This window comes from Rhinatrema bivittatum, chromosome 3, assembly GCF_901001135.1.
Source record: "Rhinatrema bivittatum chromosome 3, aRhiBiv1.1, whole genome shotgun sequence".
Lineage (NCBI taxonomy): Eukaryota > Metazoa > Chordata > Amphibia > Gymnophiona > Rhinatrematidae > Rhinatrema > Rhinatrema bivittatum.
In genome coordinates this window covers 332,061,758-332,087,420 of record NC_042617.1, presented here as the reverse complement: position 1 = coordinate 332,087,420, position 25,663 = coordinate 332,061,758, and the positions used below count along the sequence as shown (strand labels likewise).

The following is a 25,663-nucleotide window of genomic DNA, read 5'->3' as shown; positions in this document are numbered from 1 at the left end:
TCTCCCCTCCTTCCCTTCATTCTTATTTTTACCTCTTTCTCCCACTCAGTCCTCCCTCTCAAACCCCACTCTCCCTTCACTCTTACTTCCACTTCCTTCTACCTCCTTTTCTTCACTCTCACCTGTCCCCTCACTCCCATTCACCCCCCCCCCCTTCCTTCTCTCTCACTCTCCCCCCCGCCCCCCTCTTGATGTTGCGCTGGCCAGGCTTGGTCTCCCTATCAGCAGCTTTCCCCCCCCCCCCCCCCCCCCCCCAGGCCATAGTCAAGCGACTCTTCTACCACTGGCAGGGCCTGGTCTCAAAAGTACACGCGTAAATACAAACCCCACCCCAATCTCAGTGGCACGATGCACTTAAGTTTACCAGGGGGCCCAATTTTTAAGTCGTTTCCGCTGAATATTACCCTGTCTATGCTTTAATGAGGGCAGAGATCCAACAAGAAATATTCTGGGAGTGTCAGAAGAGCAGCACACAATAATAAAACCAGTTGAGGTATCAAAATGGAATTCTTTCATTTCCACAGTCTGCTGACTTTAGTCCAGGGATAACCAGGAAAAGTCATAAGCATGCAAAACAGAGGCTGCCTTACCCTGGAGGCATCTGGCAGGAGCAACACATGTAAAAGGCCTGGATGACGGCGCTCAGCCGGTTGGCAGTCATCGAGATCACATCCTCCCCATCTGCACCCACTTCCTGTTGCCCTGCAAGCTCGTGGCTAAGAGATTCCTTGGGGCCAGACCCTGGCTCTTCTCCACTCTCAGCTCCTACGATGCCTGGCAGAGGAGGGGGAGCGGGATCTTGCTGTCCTGCCCCTTTCTGTATCAACAAGATGGAAGCAATGCTGCTGCTGGAGTCGCTCCTGCTCTTCCTCAGCTCAGTGGCTATCAGGGCGAGCCATTCGTCTAGAGAGTGCCACAGCAGTTCTAAAGGCTGCAAGAACACAAGAGAGATGGAAAACAGTGGACTGAAGCTACAGACTGACAAAACAAGAACGGAAGGATTTCCTCTGATATACAGAGTCAGGGAGTAACAAGCAAATCAGTAGCTAGTGAAAAAACACAAATGAATCCAATAATAATATTACACTCAGTGGTAATGTCATTCTTGGACTACTGCAATTCTTTGTTCCCCAGTTTACCTCAAACAACCACTCAACCATTACAATATGTCCAAAAATCAGCTGCACAAATTGTTTCTGGTATATCTATTTGTCAACATATTATGCCCACAACATGTCAAGTATTAAGTTCAAAATAATCATGCTTGTTTTCAAAAGGTTTTAATGGGATTACTCCACCAAGTATCACTGTTGCTCTTAAATTGTACCAACCTACTTACCAATTAAGCTCACCATCACAGAATCTACTTGATGTTCCATCATTTAGAGTAATTTGTTTGGATGAATCTTGCGAGCCTCTCTTTTTTACATCCAGGATCCAGTTTTATGGAACTCATTACCCCAACAACTGAGATGGGAAAGTATTCTTTAAAGTTTATGAAAATGCTCAAGGTTTGCCTATTTCAGCCAGCCTTTGGAAGACTATACTGTGAAGATGAAGGTGCTCAGTGATTCCAACAGTGTCATGGGTATTAAAAAGCTATTTGTGCTGACTTAGACAGGGATTGTTCAAGTATTGGTGTTTTATGACAATCTTTTTGAGGACTGATATCTATTTTATGTTTTATGAGTTGTTTTAATCATGCATGTTTTTATGCTTGTGTTTTATTTTTGTTTTTATGTTTTTAGATTTGCTTCATTTTTTATGATTTATGAATGTTTGCTTGGAAACCACCTAGGAATTCTATAACTTTTAAATAAATAAAGGCGCAATCAAATTTTTTTCTAATTTATAGCCCACCATTCCAAATATGCGCAAGACAGCAATTTAGATTTATGACACCTTTCATCCCTACAGGATACTCTGGTTTTTGACTATTATAGTATTTCAAAAAGCAAGTTTCTTATCTGTAACAGTCAACAGGACAAATCAGTTACACAAGCGGCTGATGTCATTCGACAGCACCAACCCAGTATGAAACCCATAACTTTTTCCTGGGTGAAACACCTAATAGGAAACCTATCATCGTGTAATTACAGCATGGATTATTTTCCCCTATATGCATCACTTTGCACTTCTCCACATTAAATTTCATCTGACATTTCAACACCCAATCTTCCAGTCTTGCAAGGTCTTCCTCCATTTTATCAATATCCATTTGTGATTTAACTACTCTAATTTTGTGTCATCTGCAAATTTGATGACCTCACTCATTATATCCCTTTCCAGATCATTTATAAATATATTAAAAAGCACCAGTCCAAGTACAGATCCCTGAGGCACTCCACTGTTTACCTCTCTCCAATGAGAAAACTGAACATTTAATCCTACCCTCTGTCTCCTGTCTTTTAATCAGTTTGCAATATACAAAAGTACATCACCTCCTATTCCAAGACTTTTAAACTTTCTTAGAAGTCTCTCATGGGGGGCTTTGTCAAATGCCTTCTGAAAATCCAAATATACATCTATTGGCTCACCTTTTTCCACATGTTTATTACCCCTTCAAAAAGATTTGTGAGGCGAGACTTCCCTTGAGGAAATCCATTTCGGTTGTGTCCATTTAAACATAGAAACATATAGAAACATAGAAACATAGAAATGACGGCAGAAGAAGACCAAATGGCCCATCCAGTCTGCCCAGCAAGCTTCACACATTTTTTCTCTCATACTTATCTGTTTCTCTTAGCTCTTGGTTCTATTTCCCTTCCGTCCCCACCTTTAATGTAGAGAGCAGTGATGGAGCTGCATCCAAGTGAAATATCTAGCTTGATTAGTTAGGGGTAGTAGCCGCCGCAATAAGCAAGCTACACCCATGCTTATTTGTTTTACCCAGACTATGTTATACAGCCCTTATTGGTTGTTTTTCTTCTCCCCTGCCGTTGAAGCAGGGAGCTATGCTGCATATGCATGAAGTATCAGTTTTCTTTTTTTCTCCCCTGCCGTTGAAGCAGAGAGCTATGCTGGATATGCGTGAAGTATCAGTCTTCTCCCATGCTGATGAAGCAGAGGGCCATGCTGGATATGCATCGAAAGTGAAGTATCAGGCACATTTGGTTTGGGGTAGTAACCACCGTAACAAGCCAGCTACTCCCCGCTTTGTGAGTGCGAACCCTCTTTTCTTCTCCCCTGCCGTTGAAGCAGAGAGCTCTGCTGGATGTGTGAAGTATCAGTTTTTCTTCTCCTCTGCCGTTGAAGCAGAGAACTATGCTGTATATGCATTGAAAGTGAAGTATCAGGCTTATTTGATTTGGGGTAGTAACCGCCGTAACAAGCCAGCTACTCCCCTCTTTGTGAGTGTGAATCCTTTTTTCCACATTTCCTCTTGCTGTTGAAGCTTAGAGCGATGTTGGAGTCACAGTAAGCATGTGTATGTTTATTTAATAAGGGTATTGTCTCCAGGCAGTAGCCATCATTCTGGCGAGTCACCCACTCTTCATTGGCGGCCTCTTGACTTTATGGATCCACAGTGTTTATCCCACGCCCCTTTGAAGTCCTTCACAGTTCTGGTCTTCACCACATCCTCCGGAAGGGCATTCCAGGCATCCACCACCCTCTCCGTGAAGAAATACTTCCTGACATTGGTTCTGAATCTTCCTCCCTGGAGCTTCAAATCATGACCCCTGGTTCTGCTGATTTTTTTCCTACGGAAAAGGTTTGTCGTTGTCTTTGGATCATTAACACCTTTCAAGTATCTGAAAGTCTGTATCATATCACCTCTGCTCCTCCTTTCCTCCAGGGTGTACATATTTAGATTCTTCAATCTCTCCTCGTACGTCATCCGATGAAGATCATCCACCTTCCTGGTCGCCCTTCTCTGTACCGCCTCCATCTTGTCTTTGTCTTTTTGAAGATACGGTCTCCAGAACTGAACACAGTACTCCAGGTGAGGCCTCACCAAGGACCTGTACAAGGGAATAATCACTTCCCTTTTCTTACTCGATATTCCTCTCTCTATGCAGCCCAGCATTCTTCTGGCTTTAGCTATCGCCTTGTCCCATTGTTTCGCCGACTTCAGATCATTAGACACTATCACCCCAAGGTCCCTCTCCTGCTCCGTGCACATCAGCCTTTCCCCCCCCCATTGAATACAGTTCATTCGGATTTCCACTCCCCATATGCATGACTTTGCACTTCTTGGCATTGAATCTCAGCTGCCATATCTTCGACCACTCTTCCAGTTTCCTTAGATCTCGTCTCATTCTCTCCACTCCTTCCGGCGTGTCCACTCTGTTGCAGATCTTAGTGTCATCCGCAAAAAGACAAACCTTACCTTCTATCCCGTCCGCAATGTCGCTCACAAAGATATTGAACAGGACCGGTCCCAACACCGATCCTTGCGGTACACCACTTAAAACCGCTCTCTCTTCAGAGAAGGTTCCATTTACCATCACACATTGTCTTCTGTCCGTCAACCAATTTGCAATCCAGGTCACCACCTCGGCACTCACTCCTAAGCTTCTCGTTTTATTCACCAGTCTCCTGTGCGGAACCGTATAAAACATATCTATGTGTTCTATGATTTTGTTCTTTAGAATAGTTTCCACAATTTTTCCTGCCCCTGAATTGAGGTTGAGGCTCAAGTTCCCCGGATCACACCCCTGGACCCCTTTTTAAATATTGTACATTGGACACCTTCCAGTCTTCAAGTACAATGGACAATTTTAATGATGTTATAAATTACTAATAATAGATATGAAATTTCATTTTTTAGTTCTTTCAAAACCCTGTGATCTGCTACTCTTCAGTTTGTCAATCTGGCCTACTACATCTTCCAGGTTCACTGTGATTTGGTTCACCTGAATCATCACCCTTGAAAACTGTCTCTGGAATGGGAATCTCCCCAACTTCTTTATTTGTAAACATCAAAGCAAAGAATTCATTTAGTCTTTCAGTGATGACCTTATCTTCTTTAAGTTCTCCTTTAACCCCTCGATCATCAAACAGTCAAATGACTCCCTTGCAGGTTTCCTGCTTTGGATATATTTATTTTTATTTAAAAAACTCTTCTATACCATCGTTAAGTTGGAGAACCATCACAATGGTTTACATATAGGCACGATAACAACTATGAGTGGTATAGCTTATAACTTGAATATGTGCCAACATAGTTCGGTAACAATATAGTGCAAAGAGCTATAAGTTTAAGTGAGTTAATTAGTTTGGTATGACAGTTTCTCACCGGTATAAAATTAACATTACTATGAGTTTGTTCGGTGCGTCCATCTTAATCAGTTGTTTTTCTCCTTCGCTTTGTCTTTATCGAAGGCTTGTTTATAGAGCCAGGTTTTCAGGTTAGATTTAAAGATTTTCAGATTTCTCTGGAGCCTTAATTCGAGAGGCATGGTGTTCCATATTACGGGGCCGGCCAGTGATAGTGCTTTTTCCCTAACTTGAGTGAGCCGTGCTGTTCTGACTGAGGGGACAGATAGTAGAGCCTTATTCGCAGATCTTAGGTTTCTGTGTGGGACATGTACGCGCAGTGTTGTGTTAAGCCAGTCTGCTTTTTCCTCATGTATTAGCTTATGGATTATACATAGAACTTTGTATTGTATTCTTTGTTCGATTGGGAGCCAATGTAGTTCGGCAAGTGTTCCAGTTATGTGGAACACTTGCCGTTCCATCTAGGAACTTTACCTCTCTAGCATATATTTGAAAAAGGTTTATTATGAGTTTTTCCTTCTATGGCTATCTTCTTTTCAAATTCTCTCTAAACCTGTCTAATCACTGTTTTACATTTAACTTGCCAATGCTTATGCTTTTTCCTATTTTCTTCAGATGGATCATTCTTCCAATTTTTGAAGGAATTTTTTTTGGCTAAAACAGCCTCTTTCACTTCACCTTTTAACCAAGCTGGTAGTTGTTGGGCCTTCCTTCCACCTTTCTTAATGTCTGGAATACACCTGGACTGCACATCTAAGATGGTATTTTTAAACAGTGTCCATACCTGTTATACACTCAATCTTTGTAGCTGATTTTTCAGATTTTTTCTATCTTCCTCATTTTATCAAAGTCTCCCTTTTGAAAGTTTAGTGCTAGGGCTGTAGATTTACTTAAGTGCCCCTACCAGTCATTAATTCAAATTTGATCATGTTATGATCACTATTGCCAAGTGCCTCTACACCACTGTTACCTCTCTCACCAATCCTACATTCCACTAAGAATTAGATCTAAAATAGCTCCCTTTCTCATTGGTTCCTAAAACAATTGCTCCATGAAATAGTCATTGATTCCATCTAGGAACTTTACCTCTCTAGCATATCCTGATATTACATTTACCCAGTCAATATTGGGGTAACTGAAATCTCAAAATTATAACAAGGAGAGTCAACACAGTAACCCGAATAGGAAAACTGTAAACAAAAAGGGAACTGTATCTTAAATTCAAAATATAGCCTATAGTGACGGTGTCAGCAAGCCAGACGTTGTAATTCAATCCCGAATCCAACCGGACCTCTAATCATTCACCATCTAATTTAAGATACAGTTCCCTTTTTGTTTACAGGTAACTGAATTCTCCCATTATTACAGCATTGCCAAATTGGTTCACTTCCATTATTTCTCTTAGCATTTCATAATCCATTTTATTTTGGCTAAGTGGATGGTAGTATACTCCTATATATACTCCTATATAGACTGGGTAAATGTATCATCGGGTCACACTAGAGAGATAACGTTCCTGGATGGAATAAATGATAGCTTTATGGAGCAATTGGTTCAGGAACCGACGAGAGAGGGAGCAATTTTAGATCTAATTCTCAGTGGAGCACAGGACTTGGTGAGAGAGGTAATGGTGGTGGGGCCGCTTGGCAATAGTGATCATAATATGATCAAATTTTATTTAATGACTGGAAAAGGAACAGTGTGCAAATCCAAGGCTCTCGTGCTAAACTTTCAAAAGGGAAACTTTGATAAAATGAGAAAAATTGTTAGAAAAAAACTGAAAGGAGCAGCTACAAAAGTAAAAAATGTCCAAGAGGCGTGGTCATTGTTAAAAAATACCATTCTAGAAGCACAGTCCAGAAATTGGAAGAAGGATCCAACAGAAGAAAATAGGATAAAGCATAAACATTTGCAAGTTAAATGTAAGACATTGATAAGACAGGCTAAGAGAGAATTTGAAAAGAAGTTGGCTGTAGAGGCAAAAACTCACAGTAAAAACTTTTTAAAATATATCCGAAGCAGAAAGCCTGTGAGGGAGACAGTTGGACCGTTAGATGATCGAGGGGTTAAAGGGGCACTTAGAGAAGATAAGGCCATCGCTGAAAGATTAAATGATTTCTTTGCTTCGGTGTTTACTGAAGAGGATGTTGGGGAGGTACCCGTAATGGAGAAGGTTTTCATGGGTAATGATTCAGATGGACTGAATCAAATCACAGTGAACCTAGAAGATGTGGTAGGCCTGATTGACAAACTGAAGAGTAGTAAATCACCTGGACCGGATGGTATACACCCCAGAGTTCTGAAGGAACTAAAAAATGAAATTTCAGACCTATTAGTAAAAATTTGTAACTTATCATTAAAATCATCCATTGTACCTGAAGACTGGAGGATAGCAAATGTAACCCCAATATTTAAAAAGGGCTCCAGGGGCGATCCGGGAAACTACAGACCGGTTAGCCTGACTTCAGTGCCAGGAAAAATAGTGGAAAGTGTTCTAAACATCAAAATCACAGAACATATAGAAAGACATGGTTTAATGGAACAAAGTCAGCATGGCTTTACCCAGGGCAAGTCTTGCCTCACAAATCTGCTTCACTTTTTTGAAGGAGTTAATAAACATGTGGATAAAGGTGAACCGGTAGATATAGTATACTTGGATTTTCAGAAGGCGTTTGACAAAGTTCCTCATGAGAGGCTTCTAGGAAAAGTAAAAAGTCATGGGATAGGTGGCGATGTCCTTTCGTGGATTGCAAACTGGCTAAAAGACAGGAAACAGAGAGTAGGATTGAATGGGCAATTTTCTCAATGGAAGGGAGTGGACAGTGGAGTGCCTCAGGGATCTGTATTGGGACCCTTTCTGTTCAATATATTTATAAATGATCTGGAAAGAAATACGACGAGTGAGATAATCAAATTTGCAGATGACACAAAATTGTTCAGAGTAGTTAAATCACAAGCAGATTGTGATAAATTGCAGGAAGACCTTGTGAGACTGGAAAATTGGGCATCCAAATGGCAGATGAAATTTAATGTGGATAAGTGCAAGGTGATGCATATAGGAAAAAATAACCCATGCTATAATTACACAATGTTAGGTTCCATATTAGGTGCTACAACCCAAGAAAGAGATCTAGGTATCATAGTGGATAACACATTGAAATCGGTGCAGTGTGCTGCGGCAGTCAAAAAAGCAAACAGAATGTTGGGAATTATTAGAAAAGGAATGGTGAATAAAACGGAAAATGTCATAATGCCTCTGTATCGCTCCATGGTGAAACCGCACCTTGAATACTGTGTACAATTCTGGTCGCCGCATCTCAAAAAAGATATAATTGCGATGGAGAAGGTACAGAGAAGGGCTACCAAAATGATAAGGGGAATGGAACAACTCCCCTATGAGGAAAGACTAAAGAGGTTAGGACTTTTCAGCTTGGAGAAGAGACGACTGAGGGGGGATATGATAGAGGTGTTTAAAATCATGAGATGTCTAGAACGGGTAGATGTGAATCGGTTATTTACTCTTTCAGATAGTAGAAAGACTAGGGGGCACTCCATGAAGTTAGCATGGGGCACATTTAAAACTAATCGGAGAAAGTTCTTTTTTACTCAACGCACAATTAAACTCTGGAATTTGTTGCCAGAGAATGTGGTTCGTGCAGTTAGTATAGCTGTGTTTAAAAAAGGATTGGATAAGTTCTTGGAGGAGAAGTCCATTACCTGCTATTAAGTTCACTTAGAGAATAGCACTGCCATTAGCAATGGTTACATGGAATAGACTTAGTTTTTGGGTACTTGCCAGGTTCTTATGGCCTGGATTGGCCACTGTTGGAAACAGGATGCTGGGCTTGATGGACCCTTGGTCTGACCCAGTATGGCATTTTCTTATGTTCTTATGACTATACTCTTCCCCAACAGACATGGGATTTCTACCCATAAAGATTCTACTGTGCATTTAATCTCTGTCAGCATCGTTATCCTATTGGACTCTATGCCATCCTGAACATAAAGCACCCCCAAGCTGATGCATCCTATCATTGCGGTAGGTATATAACCATGGCCACCAGATGTCACTGTCCCTGTATTTTAATACACTCTAGTAAGAAGCCATCCATACCCCTCAATCCCTCCCCCACCTGGAGAGTCTGGATTGAATGCCTGAAGGGTATTTAGTCCAGCCATTTTAAGACACCATGGGATTCAGTTAGAGAAAAGTCAGAGAGCAAGATGTATTTTTTTCCATTCTTTGTTGGGACCTCACAGACTCACCCAATGGAGTTTCTTTTAGAAGTAACACCTCCTAGTACACTCTCTGCCTGAGGGTCCTTCTTATAATTTACAGAGACAGACTTTTAAGCCTGACACCTTTTAGAGGCAAAAGGACTCTCATCAGGGGACCAAAGATCTGTGAGCCTACTCTAAACTCTAGGAAGGCAAGCACCAATGACAGATCCTGCTATGAGAGACAGTGAAAGCAGAAGAGATATCCAGTTTAAACATTAACCCCAACTCCGGGTGCGGGTTGCTACCTGATAAGGCCATAAAAGTATTTGTTGTTCTCATGGGGACAGGAACCATCCCAGGCTAGCTTGATCACTGACTCTTTCTTTAAGGGCATTGGTTCTTGGTCAAATGGGGGAGGGGGAAGATGACTCCCAGGACCCCAAGTGTTAAGTGTGGTTTCCTTGTCTCCTTTTATTATTTCCCTGGAGCAACCAATGTATGTCTGTCCCACAGTGTGCTGAGTGTGCCAAAGAAAGATTGAAGTCACTGAATTAGTGTCCAAACGAATCTTGAAAACTGGCACAATCTTAATTCACAACAGTACAATGACAGCGTTCAAGAAATATAAAAGATTCCAAAGGGAGGAGCACAAAGAATATCTGGTAGAACTGAGGGAGACAAAGAAATTAATCAAGACGGCAAAAAGTCAAGCGGAAGAGAGGATTGCCAAGGAGTTAAAGAGAGGTGACAAAACATTTTTCAGATACATCAGTGAAAAGAGAAAAGTTCAGAGTGGTATAGCGAAATTGAAAGGTGGAAAGGATCAATGTGTGGAGAGAGACAAAGAAATGGCAGAAATATTAAACGAATACTTCAGTTCTGTGTTCACTAAAGAGGACCCTGGAGAAGGACCGTCACTAGTTAACAAGAAACTGGAGGGGAGTGGAGTAGATGTAACTCCATTTACAGTAGAAAATGTATGGGAAGAGCTGGAGAAACTGAAAGTGGACAAAAGCCATGGGGCCTGATGAGGTTCATCCCAGGATACTGAGGGAGCTCAGAGATGTGCTGGTGGGTCCGCTGTGTGACCTGTTCAATAGATCCCTAGAAACGGGAGTGGTGCCGAGTGATTAGAGAAGAGCGGTGGTGGTCCCGCTTCACAAGAGTGGGAACAGAGAAGAGGCTGGTAACTACAGACTGGTTAGCCTCACTTCGGTGGTGGGAAAAGTAATGGAGTTACTGTTGAAAGAGAGAATAGTGAACTATCTACAGTCAGGAGAATTGATGGACCAGAGGCAGCATGGTTTCACCAGGGGAAGATCCTGTCAGACAAATCTGATTGACTTTTTTGACTGGGTAACCAAGGAATTGGATCGAGGAAGAGCACTCGATGTCATCTACTTGGATTACAGCAAAGCTTTTGATACGGTCCCGCATAGGAGACTGGTGAATAAAATGAGAAGCTTAGGAGTGAGTGCCGAGGTGGTGGCGTGGATTGCAAACTGGTTGACGGACAGAAGACAATGTGTGATGGTAAATGGAACTCTCTCTGAAGAGAGAGCGGTTTTAAGCGGTGTACCGCAAGGATCAGTGTTGGGACCAGTCCTGTTCAAAATCTTTGTGAGCGACATTGCGGAAGGGATAGAAGGTAAGGTTTGTCTTTTTGCGGATGACACTAAGATCTGCAACAGATTGGACACGCCAGAAGGAGTGGAGAGAATGAGACGGGATTTAAGGAAGCTTGAAGAGTGGTCGAAGATATGGCAGCTGAGATTCAATGCCAAGTGCAGAGTCATGCATATGGGGAGTGGAAATCCAAATGAACTGTATTCGATGGGGGAGAAAGGCTGATGTGCACGGAACAGGAGAGAGACCTTGGGGTGATAGTGTCTAATGATCTGAAGTCGGCGAAACAATGTGACAAGGCGATAGCTAAAGCCAGAAGAATGCTGGGCTGAATAGAGAGAGGGATATCGAGTAAGAAAAGGGAAGTGATTATCCCCTTGTACAGGTCCTTGGTGAGGCCTCACCTGGAGTACTGTGTTCAGTTCTGGAGACCGTATCGCCAAAGAGACAGAGACAAGATGGAGGCGGTCCAGAGAAGGGCGACCAAAAAGGTGAATGGTCTTCATCGAATGACTTATGAGGAGAGATTGAAGAATCTAAATATGTACACCCTGGAGGAAAGAAGGTGCAGAGGTGACATGATACAGACTTTCAGATACTTGAAAGGTTTTAATGATCCAAAGACGACAAACCTTTTCCGTCGGGAAAAAAATCAGCAGAACCAGGGGTCACGATTTGAAGCTCCAGGGAGGAAGACTCAGAACCAATGTCAGGAAGTATTTCTTCACGGAGAGGGTGGTGGATGCCTGGAATGCCCTTCCGGAGGAAGTGGTGAAGACCAGATCTGTGAAGGACTTCAAAGGGGCGTGGGATAAACACTGTGGATCCATAAAGTTTAGAGGACGTGAATGAAGAGTAGGTGGCTCGCGGGAATGACGGCTACTACCTGGAGATAATACCCTTATTCAATAAACATACACACGTTTAATGCGACTCCAACATTGCTCTAAGTTTCAACGGCAAGAGGAAACGTGGAAAAAGATTTGCATTCACAAAAAAGCGGGGAGTAGCTTGCTTCTTACGGCGGTTACTACCCCAAACCAAATAAGCCTGATACTTCACTTTCAAAGCATATCCACCATAGCTCTCTGCTTCAACGGCAGGGGAGAAAGACTGATACTTCTCACATATCCAGCATAGCTCTCTGGTTCAATGGCAGGGGAGAAAGACTGATACTTCTCACATATCCAGCATAGCTCTCTGCTTCAATGGCAGGGGAGTAAGTCTGATACTTCACTTTCAATGCATATCCAGCATAACTCTCTGCTTCAACGGCAGGGGAGAAAGACTGATACTTCTCACATATCCAGCATAGCTCTCTGCTTCAATGGCAGGGGAGTAAGTCTGATACTTCACTTTCAATGCATATCCAGCATAACTCTCTGCTTCTACGGCAGGGGAGAAAGACTGATACTTCACACATATCCAGCATAGCTCTCTGCTTCAACGGCAGGGGAGAAAGTCTGATACATCACTTTCAATGCACTTTCAGCATAACTCTCTGCTTCAACGGCAGTGGGAATGAAGAAAAGTGGATCTATATACAGACAACAACCAACAGGTCTGAATTAGTCTGGGTAAACAAATAAGTATGGGTATAGCTTGCTTATTGCGGTGGTTACTAACCCTAACTAATTAAGCTAGATATTTCACTTAGAGGCAGTTCCAACACTGCTCTCTACATTAATGGTGGGGGTGGAAGGGAAATAGAATCAAAAGGTTACTAAGAGCCAAGAGTAACAGATAAGTATGAGAAAAAAAAAGTGCAAAACTTGCTGGGGAGACTGGATGGGCCGTTTGGTCTTCTTCTGCCATCATTTCTATGTTTCTATGATTTCTCTTGTCCAATTTCCTCCTCAATCTGTGAAAGAAGGTCAAACACCCTACCATCCAGGGCTGGGAAAAATAGGATCCCCAGGTGGGCAGAGTGTCCTTTTGATGGGCAGAACCACCCCTTCCAACTGGCAAGATATTTTGTTGCAGTCTCTGCATAGAGAAATAAATTCTCTCTCCCCTCAGGGTTTGGAAGCACCGGATGGGTAACTTCCTGGATGTTAGGGCTTTGCCTTTACTCATAGTTAGTTGAATTAGTCTTGGTTACTGTTGCAGTCCTTATTTTCTTTCGGGTCCCTGATGGGAGGAATCCTTTGGAGCAGGATTCTCAATGCTTCCATCAGGAAGGAAGGGCAGTCAGAACTTCCAACCTGGATCTTGAAATTAGGTTGGGGTGCCTCACAGTGGGTCACGGACACTCCTTTCCTCATGAAGGCTCATGGAGAACAGGTCTTCCCTACCCTGCCCAGGCCCAAACCCAGGGTTTCTCGTTCCCTGAGCCAGGAGTTGAACAGGCTCCAGAGAGGCCCCAATTCTTAAAGGGTAAAAGTTCCAAAAAATGACCCAAAGGGGAATAGCCCAAACCAGCCAGTGAGTGAACTGGAAAGGGAACCCCCTCCTGACCCTGGCTAGGACCACCAAGCAGGGCTTGCTTAGTTAAAACCAGCTGGGCCTATAAAATAACAAAAATCTCTACCTTCTGAACTCAGTACTAAACCCAAAGGACTGCCTCCTCAGCTGTAACTGGGGAGCTATTATATAGCATTACAAGTGGGATAGCCATGGCAGGAGAAGGAGCTGCATCTGCATGGACCTCCCAATATCCATCCTACTCTGATTAGCTGACACTGTCACTAAACCCGGGGTTTACTGGTAACTTGAGAAATGCCCGGGTTACAAGTATTTTTGGACTTTAGTAGAGTGGGAAGGTTTTGCACAACTCCCACTTCCCCACTGGCCTGATCCAAAGATTTTTCTCCAAGAGAAATCCCCTGAAGTAACAACTAAAGCATAAGGAATGGAAGAGCAAGAGCAGGAGACCCAAATGGATCTCCACCAATACCAAGGGACCAGAACAGGCTAGGTGTCCGAGTAAGAAGATAATCAAAGCTAGGATTTTTGAAGTGACGGGGGGACCCCTTTAATAGGATTCCCGCCAGCCACTGGGAGTTCGTATAATTAAAAACACCATGGACTCTACACCCAGAGGTCTAGTTAAAGGACACCTACCTACCCAGGAAAATTATTAATGTATCACCAGTCAGATATAAATTCACACTTCTGGATAATGGACTTTAATTTATGAGTCTTAATCAGTAAACTTTAACACCCAGACTTGGTCCTGTCTGAATCATTTCATCCTCTCACCTCATGGGAAGCACCAAATGACTACACACACACAGGCAACCCTTTCTCAGTGTCTGGGCCATAAGCGAGAGCTTCTCCCATAAAAAGAATTCCCCCCAGGAATTAAGAGTCAGTGAGAGCAGCCCCAGAAGATATAAATTAGTTGTGTGCCTTAAGGAGCAACAAATCTTAAAAAAAAGGGGGTACATATCTAACAGATAAATACTTACTAACACATATACAAGGAAAAATAAGCCAAAAAAGAACACCAATCTAAAGGGCTTTTGGGCTTAACAAAAGAAGCTGTCTACATGTCTTCTGCATGGCTTTAAGTTACACCTGAAAAAGTTCTAAGCTTACAATTCATGAACAAACGAAGAACCCAGTCCCTATCTGTATCCAAAACAAAATTTCCCAAAGTCGCAGAATTCTCGTCCTCTCCTTCCAAAACCGGTATTAGATTTAAAAATCAAAGGAAATCTGCAAAATCTGGGCTTGTTCCGCACCCTTAAAGGGAGAGGAAGGGATTGTTGAGGTATTTTCAGAGCATTAGATACAGTTGGGCGCAAAAATTTAGGCACCCTGGTCAAATTAGATGTTTTAAGGAATCTCCAAGGGAACAGAAGCTGAAACATAGTAACGATGGCAGAAAATCCAGTCTGCCCAGCAAGTTTATGGTAATAACTGCCACTCCAGCAGATTACCCCTAGGTCTTATGTTAAGGGTAGTAATATTTACAATCAAAAGCAAGCAACTGTCAAACCCATAAAAAATTACTGCTAGCAATATTTTTACTGGGTGAGCAGCCTTCTTGATAATTCAGACAATGCTGCTTGAATGTGTTTTGCTTTTGGACTTGGCCATAGAAGCAGTCCTGTGCTTTTTCCCTAATGTCTGCCTATCAGTATCCTGGACTATAGAAGTTGGGGCCTAGCATTGGCTGTCTTCGGAAACTTATTCCCCTTTTTGCCTTTTGCCCCTGCTGTCGAAGCAGAGAAAAATATTGCAGTTGCATTAAAAGCATCAAGGCTAACTATTTATGGGTAGTAATTTCCTTGCCTTCTGTTAAGGGTAGTATCTGCTTCCCTGTGCAGGTTACCCCCCATGCACCCTGTTCTTCGTTTCTAACCTCTAGCCTTTAGGGATCCACAGTATTTAACCCAAGCCTTTTTGAATTCATTTGCTATTTTCGTCCTCACCACATTTTCCGGAAGGGCATTCTAGACATCCACCACTTTCTCTGTGAAGAAACATTTCCTGATATTTGTTCTGAGTTTTCCCCCCTGGAGTTTCATTTCGTGACTCCTAGTTCTACAATGAGTTCCTCATGAGAGGCTTCTAGGAAAACTAAAAAGTCATGGGATAGGTGACGATGTCCTTTCGTGGATTGCAAACTGTCTAAAAAACAGGAAACAGAGTAGGATTAAATGGACAATTTTCTCAGTGGAAGGGAGTGGGCAGTGGAGTGCCTCAGGGATCTGTATTGGGACCCTTACTTTTCAATATATTTATAAATGATCTGGAAAGAAATACGAGTGAAATAATCAAATTTGCAGATGACACAAAATTGTTCAGAGTAGTTAAATCACAAGCAGATTGTGATAAATTGCAGGAAGACCTTGTGAGACTGGAAAATTGGGCATCCAAATGGCAGATGAAATTTAATGTGGATAAGTGCAAGGTGATGCATATAGGGAAAAATAACCCATGCTATAATTACACAATGTTAGGTTCCATATTAGGTGCTACAACCCAAGAAAGAGATCTAGGTGTCATAGTGGATAACACATTGAAATCGTCGGTTCAGTGTGCTGCGGCAGTCAAAAAAGCAAACAGAATGTTGGGAATTATTAGAAAGGGAATGGTGAATAAAACGGAAAATGTCAATGCCTCTGTATCGCTCCATGGTGAGACTGCACCTTGAATACTGTGTACAATTCTGGTCGCCGCATCTCAAAAAAGATATAATTGCGATGGAGAAGGTACAGAGAAGGGCTACCAAAATGATAAGGGGAATGGAACAACTCCCCTATGAGGAAAGACTAAAGAGGTTAGGACTTTTCAGCTTGGAGAAGAGACAACTGAGGGGGGATATGATAGAGGTGTTTAAAATCATGGAGGTCTAGAACGGGTAGATGTGAATCGGTTATTTACTCTTTCGGATAGTAGAAGGACTAGGGGGCACTCCATGAAGTTAGCATGGGGCACATTTAAAACTAATCGGAGAAAGTTCTTTTTTACTCAACGCACAATTAAACTCTGGAATTTGTTGCCAGGGCATGTGATTAGTGCAGTTAGTGTAGCTGTGTTTAAAAAAGGATTGGATAAGTTCTTGGAGGAGAAGTCCATTACCTGCTATTAAGTTCACCTAGAGAATAGCCACTGCCATTAGCAATGGTTACATGGAATAGACTTAGTTTTTGGGTACTTGCCAGGTTCTTGTGGCCTGGATTGGCCACTGTTGGAAGCAGGATGCTGGGCTTGATGGACCCTTGGTCTGACCCAGTATGGCATTTTCTTATGTTCTTATTTAATCAACAAGGACACCTCTTTCGAAAACATTAACAAGATTCTGAACTGGCATCTGATAAGTCAAGCAGCTCACTGCACTAAGCCACAGCCCCTCAAAAACTGAAAGGACAAAAAACAGCCGTCTTCTGCATTAAGTTTACTTGATCATCTTTTTCAATTAACACAGGAAATAAAACAAAACCATCCTACCCTTCTCTGTCCAGCAGAGAGCGCCATACAGCAAGCTAAACTCAGATGTGCAGGACATATACAGACAAGCGAATGGAAAAATGCTGCTCTAGGAGTAAAAGAAAAGCAATGAAATCAATTACTCAAAAATACAGTCCTCAAGACATAGTTACATCTCTTCTTTTCAATAACAAGAGGGGAATACAGACAAAGCATAATAACAATGTGCTTTGCTTTGCAGTGTCATGCTAAGGGGAGAGCTATAAATTGTTTTCCCTCTAGGCCTATATATGGTTTCCATTAATCATCTGTCCAGACACAGTGCCAACAGTGTACCCAGTGCTGTACAAGATCATTCACAGTGCTCCTTCTCCGAGGAGCTTTCTATCCAAGTGCAGGCACAGGAAATCATTGGCTCCGTACTCTAACCACAGTGTCGTACTACTGAAGCCACAATAGCAGCAACTTTTCAGGCAAAGTTGCCCTCAAGATGCGATCCAGCCATTCCTTAAACATATTCCTGAGTGCTGCGTCCAGTGCGGCAGAAATCCGTGGCCAACAGCCCTCATAAAAACTGGTTTGGGTGCCAATGATCAGTGGGTGGTCACATGACCATTCAAGTACCTCAGCAAAAATCCAATGGTCATTTCTCAATGTAAGGTGGTAGCCAAATACAATCAAGTTTCAGAGGGATTCCTGCCCCCCTCTCCCCATATCTCATTTCTTTCTATTTTATCTCTACCCAATGCAGATGAACCTCACAAGTGGCTGCCGTTTAATCCAGAATGTTTTGGTATTGTTGCATCCTATAAGGAAGGAAAAGCAGACTTCATGGAGGTCCTGAAAAAAACTTTTTCCCCCCCCCCCCATTACACTGACTCTAAATAGGTTTAGGTTTTTTTATTTAATTTATTGCCTTTCTAGAGGTAAACAAAGATATTTACATAAATAACATACATACATAGTAAAAGTAAATCACTAATAAACTCACAAAACACAATAAAATAAAATACTATAACGTACCTTAAAATAAAAATAAAATTTAAGCAAACCTATAAAAAGCTAGGACCATAGCCCAGCCAGTAAATTCCAACCTCCACAACACTTCCTAAATCACTAACTATTCATAAATTCAGATCATACTGAAACAATTTAAAAAAATATATATTTAGAGATTAAAAGCCTGAGTAAAAGGCCTCATAACTCATGAGGTGGACATTCCATAGCAGAGGGCGCTGGTAAGCACAGCTAGTTTGACAAGTCAATTTAAACCTCACATCTACAGGTGAAGGTAGCTCAGTAGCTCTAGTTGTTCCGAACGTAAAGGCCGGCTGGGTTTGTATGGTAGGAGAAAGACCAACAAATATGCTGGTATGCCAGTATGTTAAGCTTTGAAAAACAAAGGATCTTCAGTTTTGTTAGACATGTTACTGGCACCAATGGAGCTCCTGAAGACGTGGACCAGACTGGTCAAATTTCTTACCGCCAAAGATCAGTTTAGCAGCTGTGTTTTGAACAATTATAAACACCTCATTAATGGTAATGGCAAACTCTGATAGAGGGCGCCGCAATAGTCTATGCAGCTTAAAATTAAGGCATGAATGAGGGTTTTTAATTCATTTTAATTGAGAAAAGGGTGCAGTTGGTGTATATACCGCAACCAATAACAAAAATCGCTGAATCACTGTGAAAATTGAATTAACAAAAGTAAATTTATTTTTATCCTTCAAGAAGTAAAGACTTCTTTTAAAGGAATCTTCAACCCCTTCATCATGTGGGTGTAATGACCAATATGGGAGTGGCGTAGACACAGCTTTGTAAAACAAATCTACAAGGCCTACGCCGACAGCAGGTGAACATGCCCTGCAGTGGGACAGTCTGGAGCTTCACCTATACCAGCTACCTCCTCCGCAGGTTCAGCCCTTGGGTTCTGGCAGTCGGCAAGACTTAGCTGGGACCCTAAGGTGGTAGACAAAGCAAGAGTTCAAGGGCAGCCAGCAAGCTAAAAATACCAGGACAGGCCAAGGTCTGGGGCAGGTGGCAAGCAAACATGGTCAGTTCAAAGCAAGAAGTCTGGTCCAGGCAGCAGGCACTTGTGGTCAGGTGCAAAGCAAGAGATCAGTACCAGAAGATCAATCCAAGGTGAAGGCAAGGACCTTTATTAAATACAGCTACAATAACTGCACTAACCACATCCTCTGGCAACAAATTCCAGAGCTTAATTGTGCATTGAGTGAGAGAGAATTTTCTCAGATTAGTCTTAAATGTGCTACTTGCTAACTTCATGGAGTGCCCCCTAGTTCTTCTATTATCCGAAAGTGTAAAAACCGATTCACATCTACTCATTATTTTAAAGACCTCTATTTTATCACCCCTCAGCCGTCTCTTCTCCAAGCTGAACAGCCCTAACCTTTTCAGCCTTTCCTCATAGGGGAGCTGTTCCATCCCCTTTATCATTTTGGTCGCCCTTCTCTGTACCTTCTCCATCGCAACTATATCTTTTGTGAGATGTGGCGGCCAGAATTATACACAGTATTCAAGATGCAGTCTCAGCATGGAGCGATACAGAGGCATTATGACATTTCTGTTTTGTTAACCATTCCCTTCTTAATATTTCCTAACGTTCTGTTTGCTTTTTTTGACTGCTGCAGCACACTGAGCTGACTATTTCAAAGCATTATCCACTATGATGCCTAGATCTTTTTCCTTGCTGGTAGCTCCTAATAGGGAACCTAAAATCGTGTAACTACAGTAAGGGTTATTTTTCCTTATATGCAACACCTTGCACTTGTCCACATTAAATTTCATCTGCCATTTGGATGCCCAATCTTCCAGTCTCGCAAGGTCCTCCTGCAATGTATCCCAATCTGTGTTACCACTCACGATTGGCAGGGTCCCGGGCTCTCAGCGCGCGGCGCCACCGGCAGGCAACGGCATCACACTACATGCTTCGGGCTGAGGCCCCACCCCCTTTAAGAGCGTCACTCCCGGAAGTCCGGCAAATTGCACGGGAGAACTTCATTATTTAAAGCCTCGACTCCAGCTCAGCTTTGCCTCAGCTACAGGCTATCTTATTCCGGTGCTCTGCTCGGATTCTGTCGTCTTCCTGCCTGACTTGGTTTGCCGCTCCGCTTGTTGCCTTGCTACCTGCCTCGACCCAGACCAGACTTGGATTGCTCTTGCCTTGCTACCTGCTACCTGTAGGGGAAGTCTGTTGATGTCATCAAGAGGCGCCAAGGGACTTTCCTGCTATGGCTTCTTTAAGGATCCATGCGCACACATAGATGCACTCTGGATCCTGGCGACATCCCAGCAGGGAGTGCTGCTCTCAGTGATGTCTGTTAGTGGTGGAGGCGTGTCTGCCACAGGTGGAACTTGAAGTGCCGAGGTGAGTGATGCTGGTTGCAGGCAGGTCCTGTAACTGGCAAACATAACAGGAGGAGGACCGTTCTACTCATCCACATAGGCTCTGATTTCCAGCTGTTGACCTTTAGCTTAAGTTGTCAAAGCCAATCAGAGACCCTTGATAAGCATTCATTTGACTTTATTTGAAAATGACAATATATGTCAATATAAGCAACAATTTGAATATCACTAGCATAGCAAAAACAGGTATAGCCAAGATCCTGCACAAAAGTAGCAAGTGATAATAAATAAAGGTTAAATAAGGTGGGAGAAAATCAATTCTTGCCAATGTGTGATCTTTAGACAAGCCCTATTTTACCTGATACTTTCAATTTTTCAGATAAGATGTAAACCATTTCTAAAACTAGATCTTGAATCATAGTATAAATATAGATGATCTCTGAGGGAGTGGTAGGGATTATAAAGCTGAATAGTTGGTGCGAATGGGCAGACCAAATAGGCCGTATGATCTTGTTTCTATGAATCCCTATATTCCTTCAATCTTTGGATCAAAAGCATATAATCAATAATATCAAAGGCTGCCCTCATGTCTAGCTTATATAGGCATGATTTGGACCATGAGTCAGCTGTCCACTGATGCACCACAGAAGTCTTCTTGAATCTATTGAAGACATATCTTGATAAAATCTTTAAGACATCATATAATCTATCTGAAAGGTATGCTGCTGCTCATTCCAGTCATGCCGTCTCATCCCCTTCGGGAAGTTCTTGCATCCAGTACAAATGAGCTCTTGTAACATAACATGTACAAATTGCAATTTGAACAGTAAGAGCTATGGATAAAAAATGTTTTAATATTATCTGTTTACTATCTTGATGGTGCTTTAGTTCTGCTCTTCCGTCTATGGGAATGGCTGTCTTTCTGGTTACAGCTGGAACCATTGCATCAACTCGTGGCCTTTGCAATAAATGATCTGGGACCTCATTTAGCAGTGGATAAAGCCTGGAGGTCTTTACTCATCCACGACCAGCTTCTGGTGACTCCCATTCTGCTAATACCATGTTTTCTATTTCAGAGTGTAGGGGAAAAGCTATTGATGATTTGCGAACTCCTCTAATCACCGAATCCCAGTCGGGGTCTCCTCCATTTTATTTTTGGATATTCTCAGAGCTGAATTCAGCAGTGAAATGCAGAATCCTTATCTTTATAAAAGAGTTGGATTACTGAATCCCTCTTCACCTTCCTAATTTCCATTTCTTCTAGTGATCCACGACGACTCCCCTCCATATTCGTCCTCTGAGCCCATATATGGTGGCTCGTTAGATTGTGAAAAAACTGTACCACCAGATTCTGGCATAATTTTAAGTCTTTAGGGGGTCTGGCCTGAAGTAGTAGTTGATTTTTGTGCTTTTAAAATTGCAGATTCTAATTCTCCCCAAGTTTCTGTAATGCACCGAATGCCTGGTAAAGAAATTTGAAAAACTCCAGTGTGACTTCACTGGTGCTAGGAAAGTTTTCATTACGTCCTACTTCCACAGTATGCTTGCTTCTGGCATTAAAATCGGAGGATCAAGATTTTTTCAGTGACTGCTGCTGTGCAGCGCTGTGAACAGCTCAAGCGCATTTAAGATACAACGGCTGACTCCAATTCCTCCAGGGCTTCTGAATATGGCTGTAAATTCATTCTTTTTGTGTCTCCAGAGTGCTTATTTTGTCTGTTTTGATTTTGAGGAGACTTCTGTACCAGCTTCGTCATGCAGGCAAGCTAAGCATTGTGTGTTGTTTGCAACCACGGATCATCTATGTCCACATTTGACACAGCGATGACTTTGCTCCAACATTAGGCTGTATTAAATTTAAAATGGCTCCTTTCTTAGGGAAAACCAGGCAGCATTTGCCCCACTAATATATTTTGATTCCTCCCTTCTGAATACCAACTTTCTTTAAAAACGTTTTTCTATTTTAATGCCTAGAGGGGAAAGAAGGGGAGAGAAGATTCCTGAAGGAGCATCAGCGATTTCTCAGAGGACCCTCTATCTTAAATAATAGCTCAAGCATTGAATTAAGGGATCGCTATGCTGAAATATTTCAGGTGCCTGGCCCACAAACAGCCAAGAAAGTGCAGCATTTACTCCAAGTTTTAATTAATCTCTAAAGAACAGGGTAGATGAAAAATAAAAACCTGCTGCACCACCAGTGCTCTTCCACCTGCCGCAGGCAGAGAATACTGACTTTAACTGTCACTGCACCACACCCAAGTAGTGATGATGTCACAGGAAAAAGTCATGTGCTCTGCCTACATTAGCTTGAAGGGGAACATAAACCAATCGTTCTGGTGTAGCAGGATGAGAAGGAAAGTGGTGTTAATTTTCTCACGGCGCTACGGTTATCAATTTGTTGAACAATTTTCCAGTAACACACTGAAAACTACAATTGTGTATCTAATAAACCAACAATGCAGTTCAGAGAAGCATATGGCTTAGAATCCTATGGAACTATCACAAATGGTGGCCGCCCCAGACCTAAAACTTGGCCAAGATAAAATCGGGAAAGCCATGTCACTCTTAAGAAGAAGGGTATTTGAAAAGGTGAATTAAAAAGAGGAGAGAAAAAAGCAACCAGAAATAAGCAATCTCTTACTAGCAGAAACTCGGAGGCAAAACCCATGGTTTGGAACTCTAAAGAAACAAATGTGAACACCTTGGATGCAAAACCAGGTTGTAGAAAAGGATGGACAAAGGGCTATAGTGAAAGGGAACACTTGCAACGTGTAACAATTGCTGTCATAGATGCATGATAGTGAACAGTATAGCTGCGTCCTGATTTTCTTAGATCTATTCTTCTCAGAAGTGGCTTCATAGGACAAGCTTTGAAAAAGGGAGAATTTAAAAAGCAGACCTCATACTGTCATTTTCAGTTCAGCTGCTGATGACCAAATTATCTGAACCCTGTTTTCAGAAGCACTGCCACTCTGACATTTAAAGTCTGTCTTTGCTACTTCCTTTTGGGTTGGCCATTAATTCATTTACAGCCCGTCATTCTTCCTATTCATGTCCTGGGCATTCCTCCAGTACACTGTGCACCACACAAAACGTCATCAGGTAGATAGCATGAGCAGGGGTGATCCTTTCCTGGCTATCCCTGCTCTGTACATAGATGAGTCAGTGTATTTCCTACAGCCACATGACTGCAATTAAGAGCAGGGGTGAGAGGGAAAGATGCCACATTTCGCAATTTTCTTAACAGGACCATCAATCCATGCTGACTTCATTTCTGGCAAAGATCAAATTATCTCTTATGCGCTTTGTTCTGGGACTTTCTATTTTTTGAAGGCAAACAGTAGTGGCTCTTCAAAAATATTATTCACTTTCCAGTCATGTGAGCCCGGTGCAATGAGAAAACAACAAGAAAACTCAAAATACAAATGAACCAGTATAACTCCAGGATAAGGACTGGCGTGCTGACAAATCTGTCCTCTCAGCAAAACATTTCAGGGAACTTGGCGACTCAGCGTCCCCCATAATCCAGATTTATGATGACTGAACGCTTGGAAGAACCAAGGCAACCCTGAGGTTTTTTGCTAAAAAGAGAAAAAAACTCCTGCATAAACAAACTCAACCCATGAAGACAATGGCTTTGAGTAGATCCCCTACAACCATGTATTCTTGTATAAAAAGTGGCCATTGGGACACGCGTGGGGCTGCTCTATGTCACGTCAGAGCTGGCCAGTTTAAGACAATTTGGAGACCTGAATATCTTTCATTCTACAGGTATTGTTCTACATTTCCTTTAATCTATAGCAGGGCTCCCCAAACCTGCCCTGGGGATCCCCCAGCCAGTCAGGTTTTCAGGATATTCACACTATGTATGAGATACATTTGCACCAGAGATGACTCAGTATATGCATATTTATCTCATGTATATTGATTGTGCATATCCTGAAAACCCGACTGGCGGTGGGGTCCCCAGGCCAAGTTTGGTAAGCCCTGACCTATAGATTCATTTATTTTTGATCATCCAGTAATAAACTTAGAAAAGTCTACTGTTTTTACTGGGGCCAACACAGTAATAAATATGTTATTCCTGTTCAATGGTGAAGTATCCATTCCCCAACACCTCCAGTTACTGCATAGTGAAAATGGATGAGGAAGATCAGGCTAGTTCTTTTCTGAATTAACAGAACTTCCTATCTCCAATGCTGGCAGATCCCGGAAGACTTAAGAAAGCCTCTGCATTCCATCTTTTAGTCTTCTTTTCATCAAATAGATATTTCCCCCTGCCCCCTCCATCCAGGGGACATCAGAAAGTGCAGAGGCCCTGTGAATAACAGCTCAGCTCTTAGATCAGACAAGTAAATATCAGAGAGAGCGATTTGAGGGAATTCCACACAATATTAAATTGCATATACTAACTATATATTTCCTATATTTTAAGAACATGCAAGTTCTTGACTCTGTGTTCCCATGTGTAATGCTGCTGAGACATGGTGTAATGCTTACACAGCATGAAAACCTGCGCACAAGCATCTGAGCTGCCCTCTGTCATCCTTGCTACCTCCATTTACCTGGCTGCTTTTGGTACCAGCAGCCACACTGTCTTTTCTCCCCTGTTCTCCCATTAAGCTGTCAGTTGGGCAGCAGCAGGTCTGCTGCCAGGTCATCCATCCTGGAGGCGGCTCCATGCATACAAACACCACTAACCTGGAAAGCATGCAGGGCTCCTGATTCAATTTAAGGCACTACATAATTCCAAACTATTATTTTTTGACCTGGCAATTCCTTTCTGCTCCTTAGTTCTTCCAATGAATTAGAACTCGGGCTGGGATCTGGTACAAGAGCCTTTATTCACAACCTCCTGGGAATGGTTTACCCCTCTTTTGTATCCCTTCCAGTTAACTTTAGTCCAATGATTGCAGCAACAGTCCTTGGCTGGAACTCTGCAATCAGGAGATCCTAAATTCGGCCACTAGGTGTCACCCCTTTAGGCAATGACCATGACTCCCTCCCTTCCCATGGACTGTGAACGCTGTCTCTGTGGCATCCACACCCCCAGCCAACCCGGGAATAGATGAGGGTCCTTCAGGCCAGCCCCACAAGCACTTATTCCTGCTATGACTTTGGCTTCTTCAGTTTGTCACTGCCAGCCCAGTTGACTGCATCTCCTACCGTTGCTCATCACTCTTCACCTTCCTCTGTTAGGCAGCGGCACAAAAATGCAAAATGAAGCAACCAGACAGTCCAAATCTGCTAAGCGCCACTGACCAATCCAAAACTTTCAAGAACTATCAGTGACTGCAGCTCAGTACATAAGAAGCTTACACCAGTTAAAGCCCTCCCTAACATTCCAGGA

General features: G+C 42.5%; 1 protein-coding gene across 3 annotated transcripts in view; it reads right to left on the bottom strand.

The window, feature by feature from the left end:
* The window catches only part of HACE1 (HECT domain and ankyrin repeat containing E3 ubiquitin protein ligase 1), a 230,814-nt gene that overhangs the window by 105,331 nt on the left and 99,820 nt on the right, over positions 1–25,663 (bottom strand). For all 3 annotated transcript variants that reach the window (XM_029595349.1, XM_029595352.1, XM_029595351.1), the window contains exon 12: positions 591–931. In XM_029595349.1, coding sequence (XP_029451209.1) covers positions 591–931 — 341 coding nt within the window. The remainder of the gene's footprint in view (positions 1–590; positions 932–25,663) is intronic.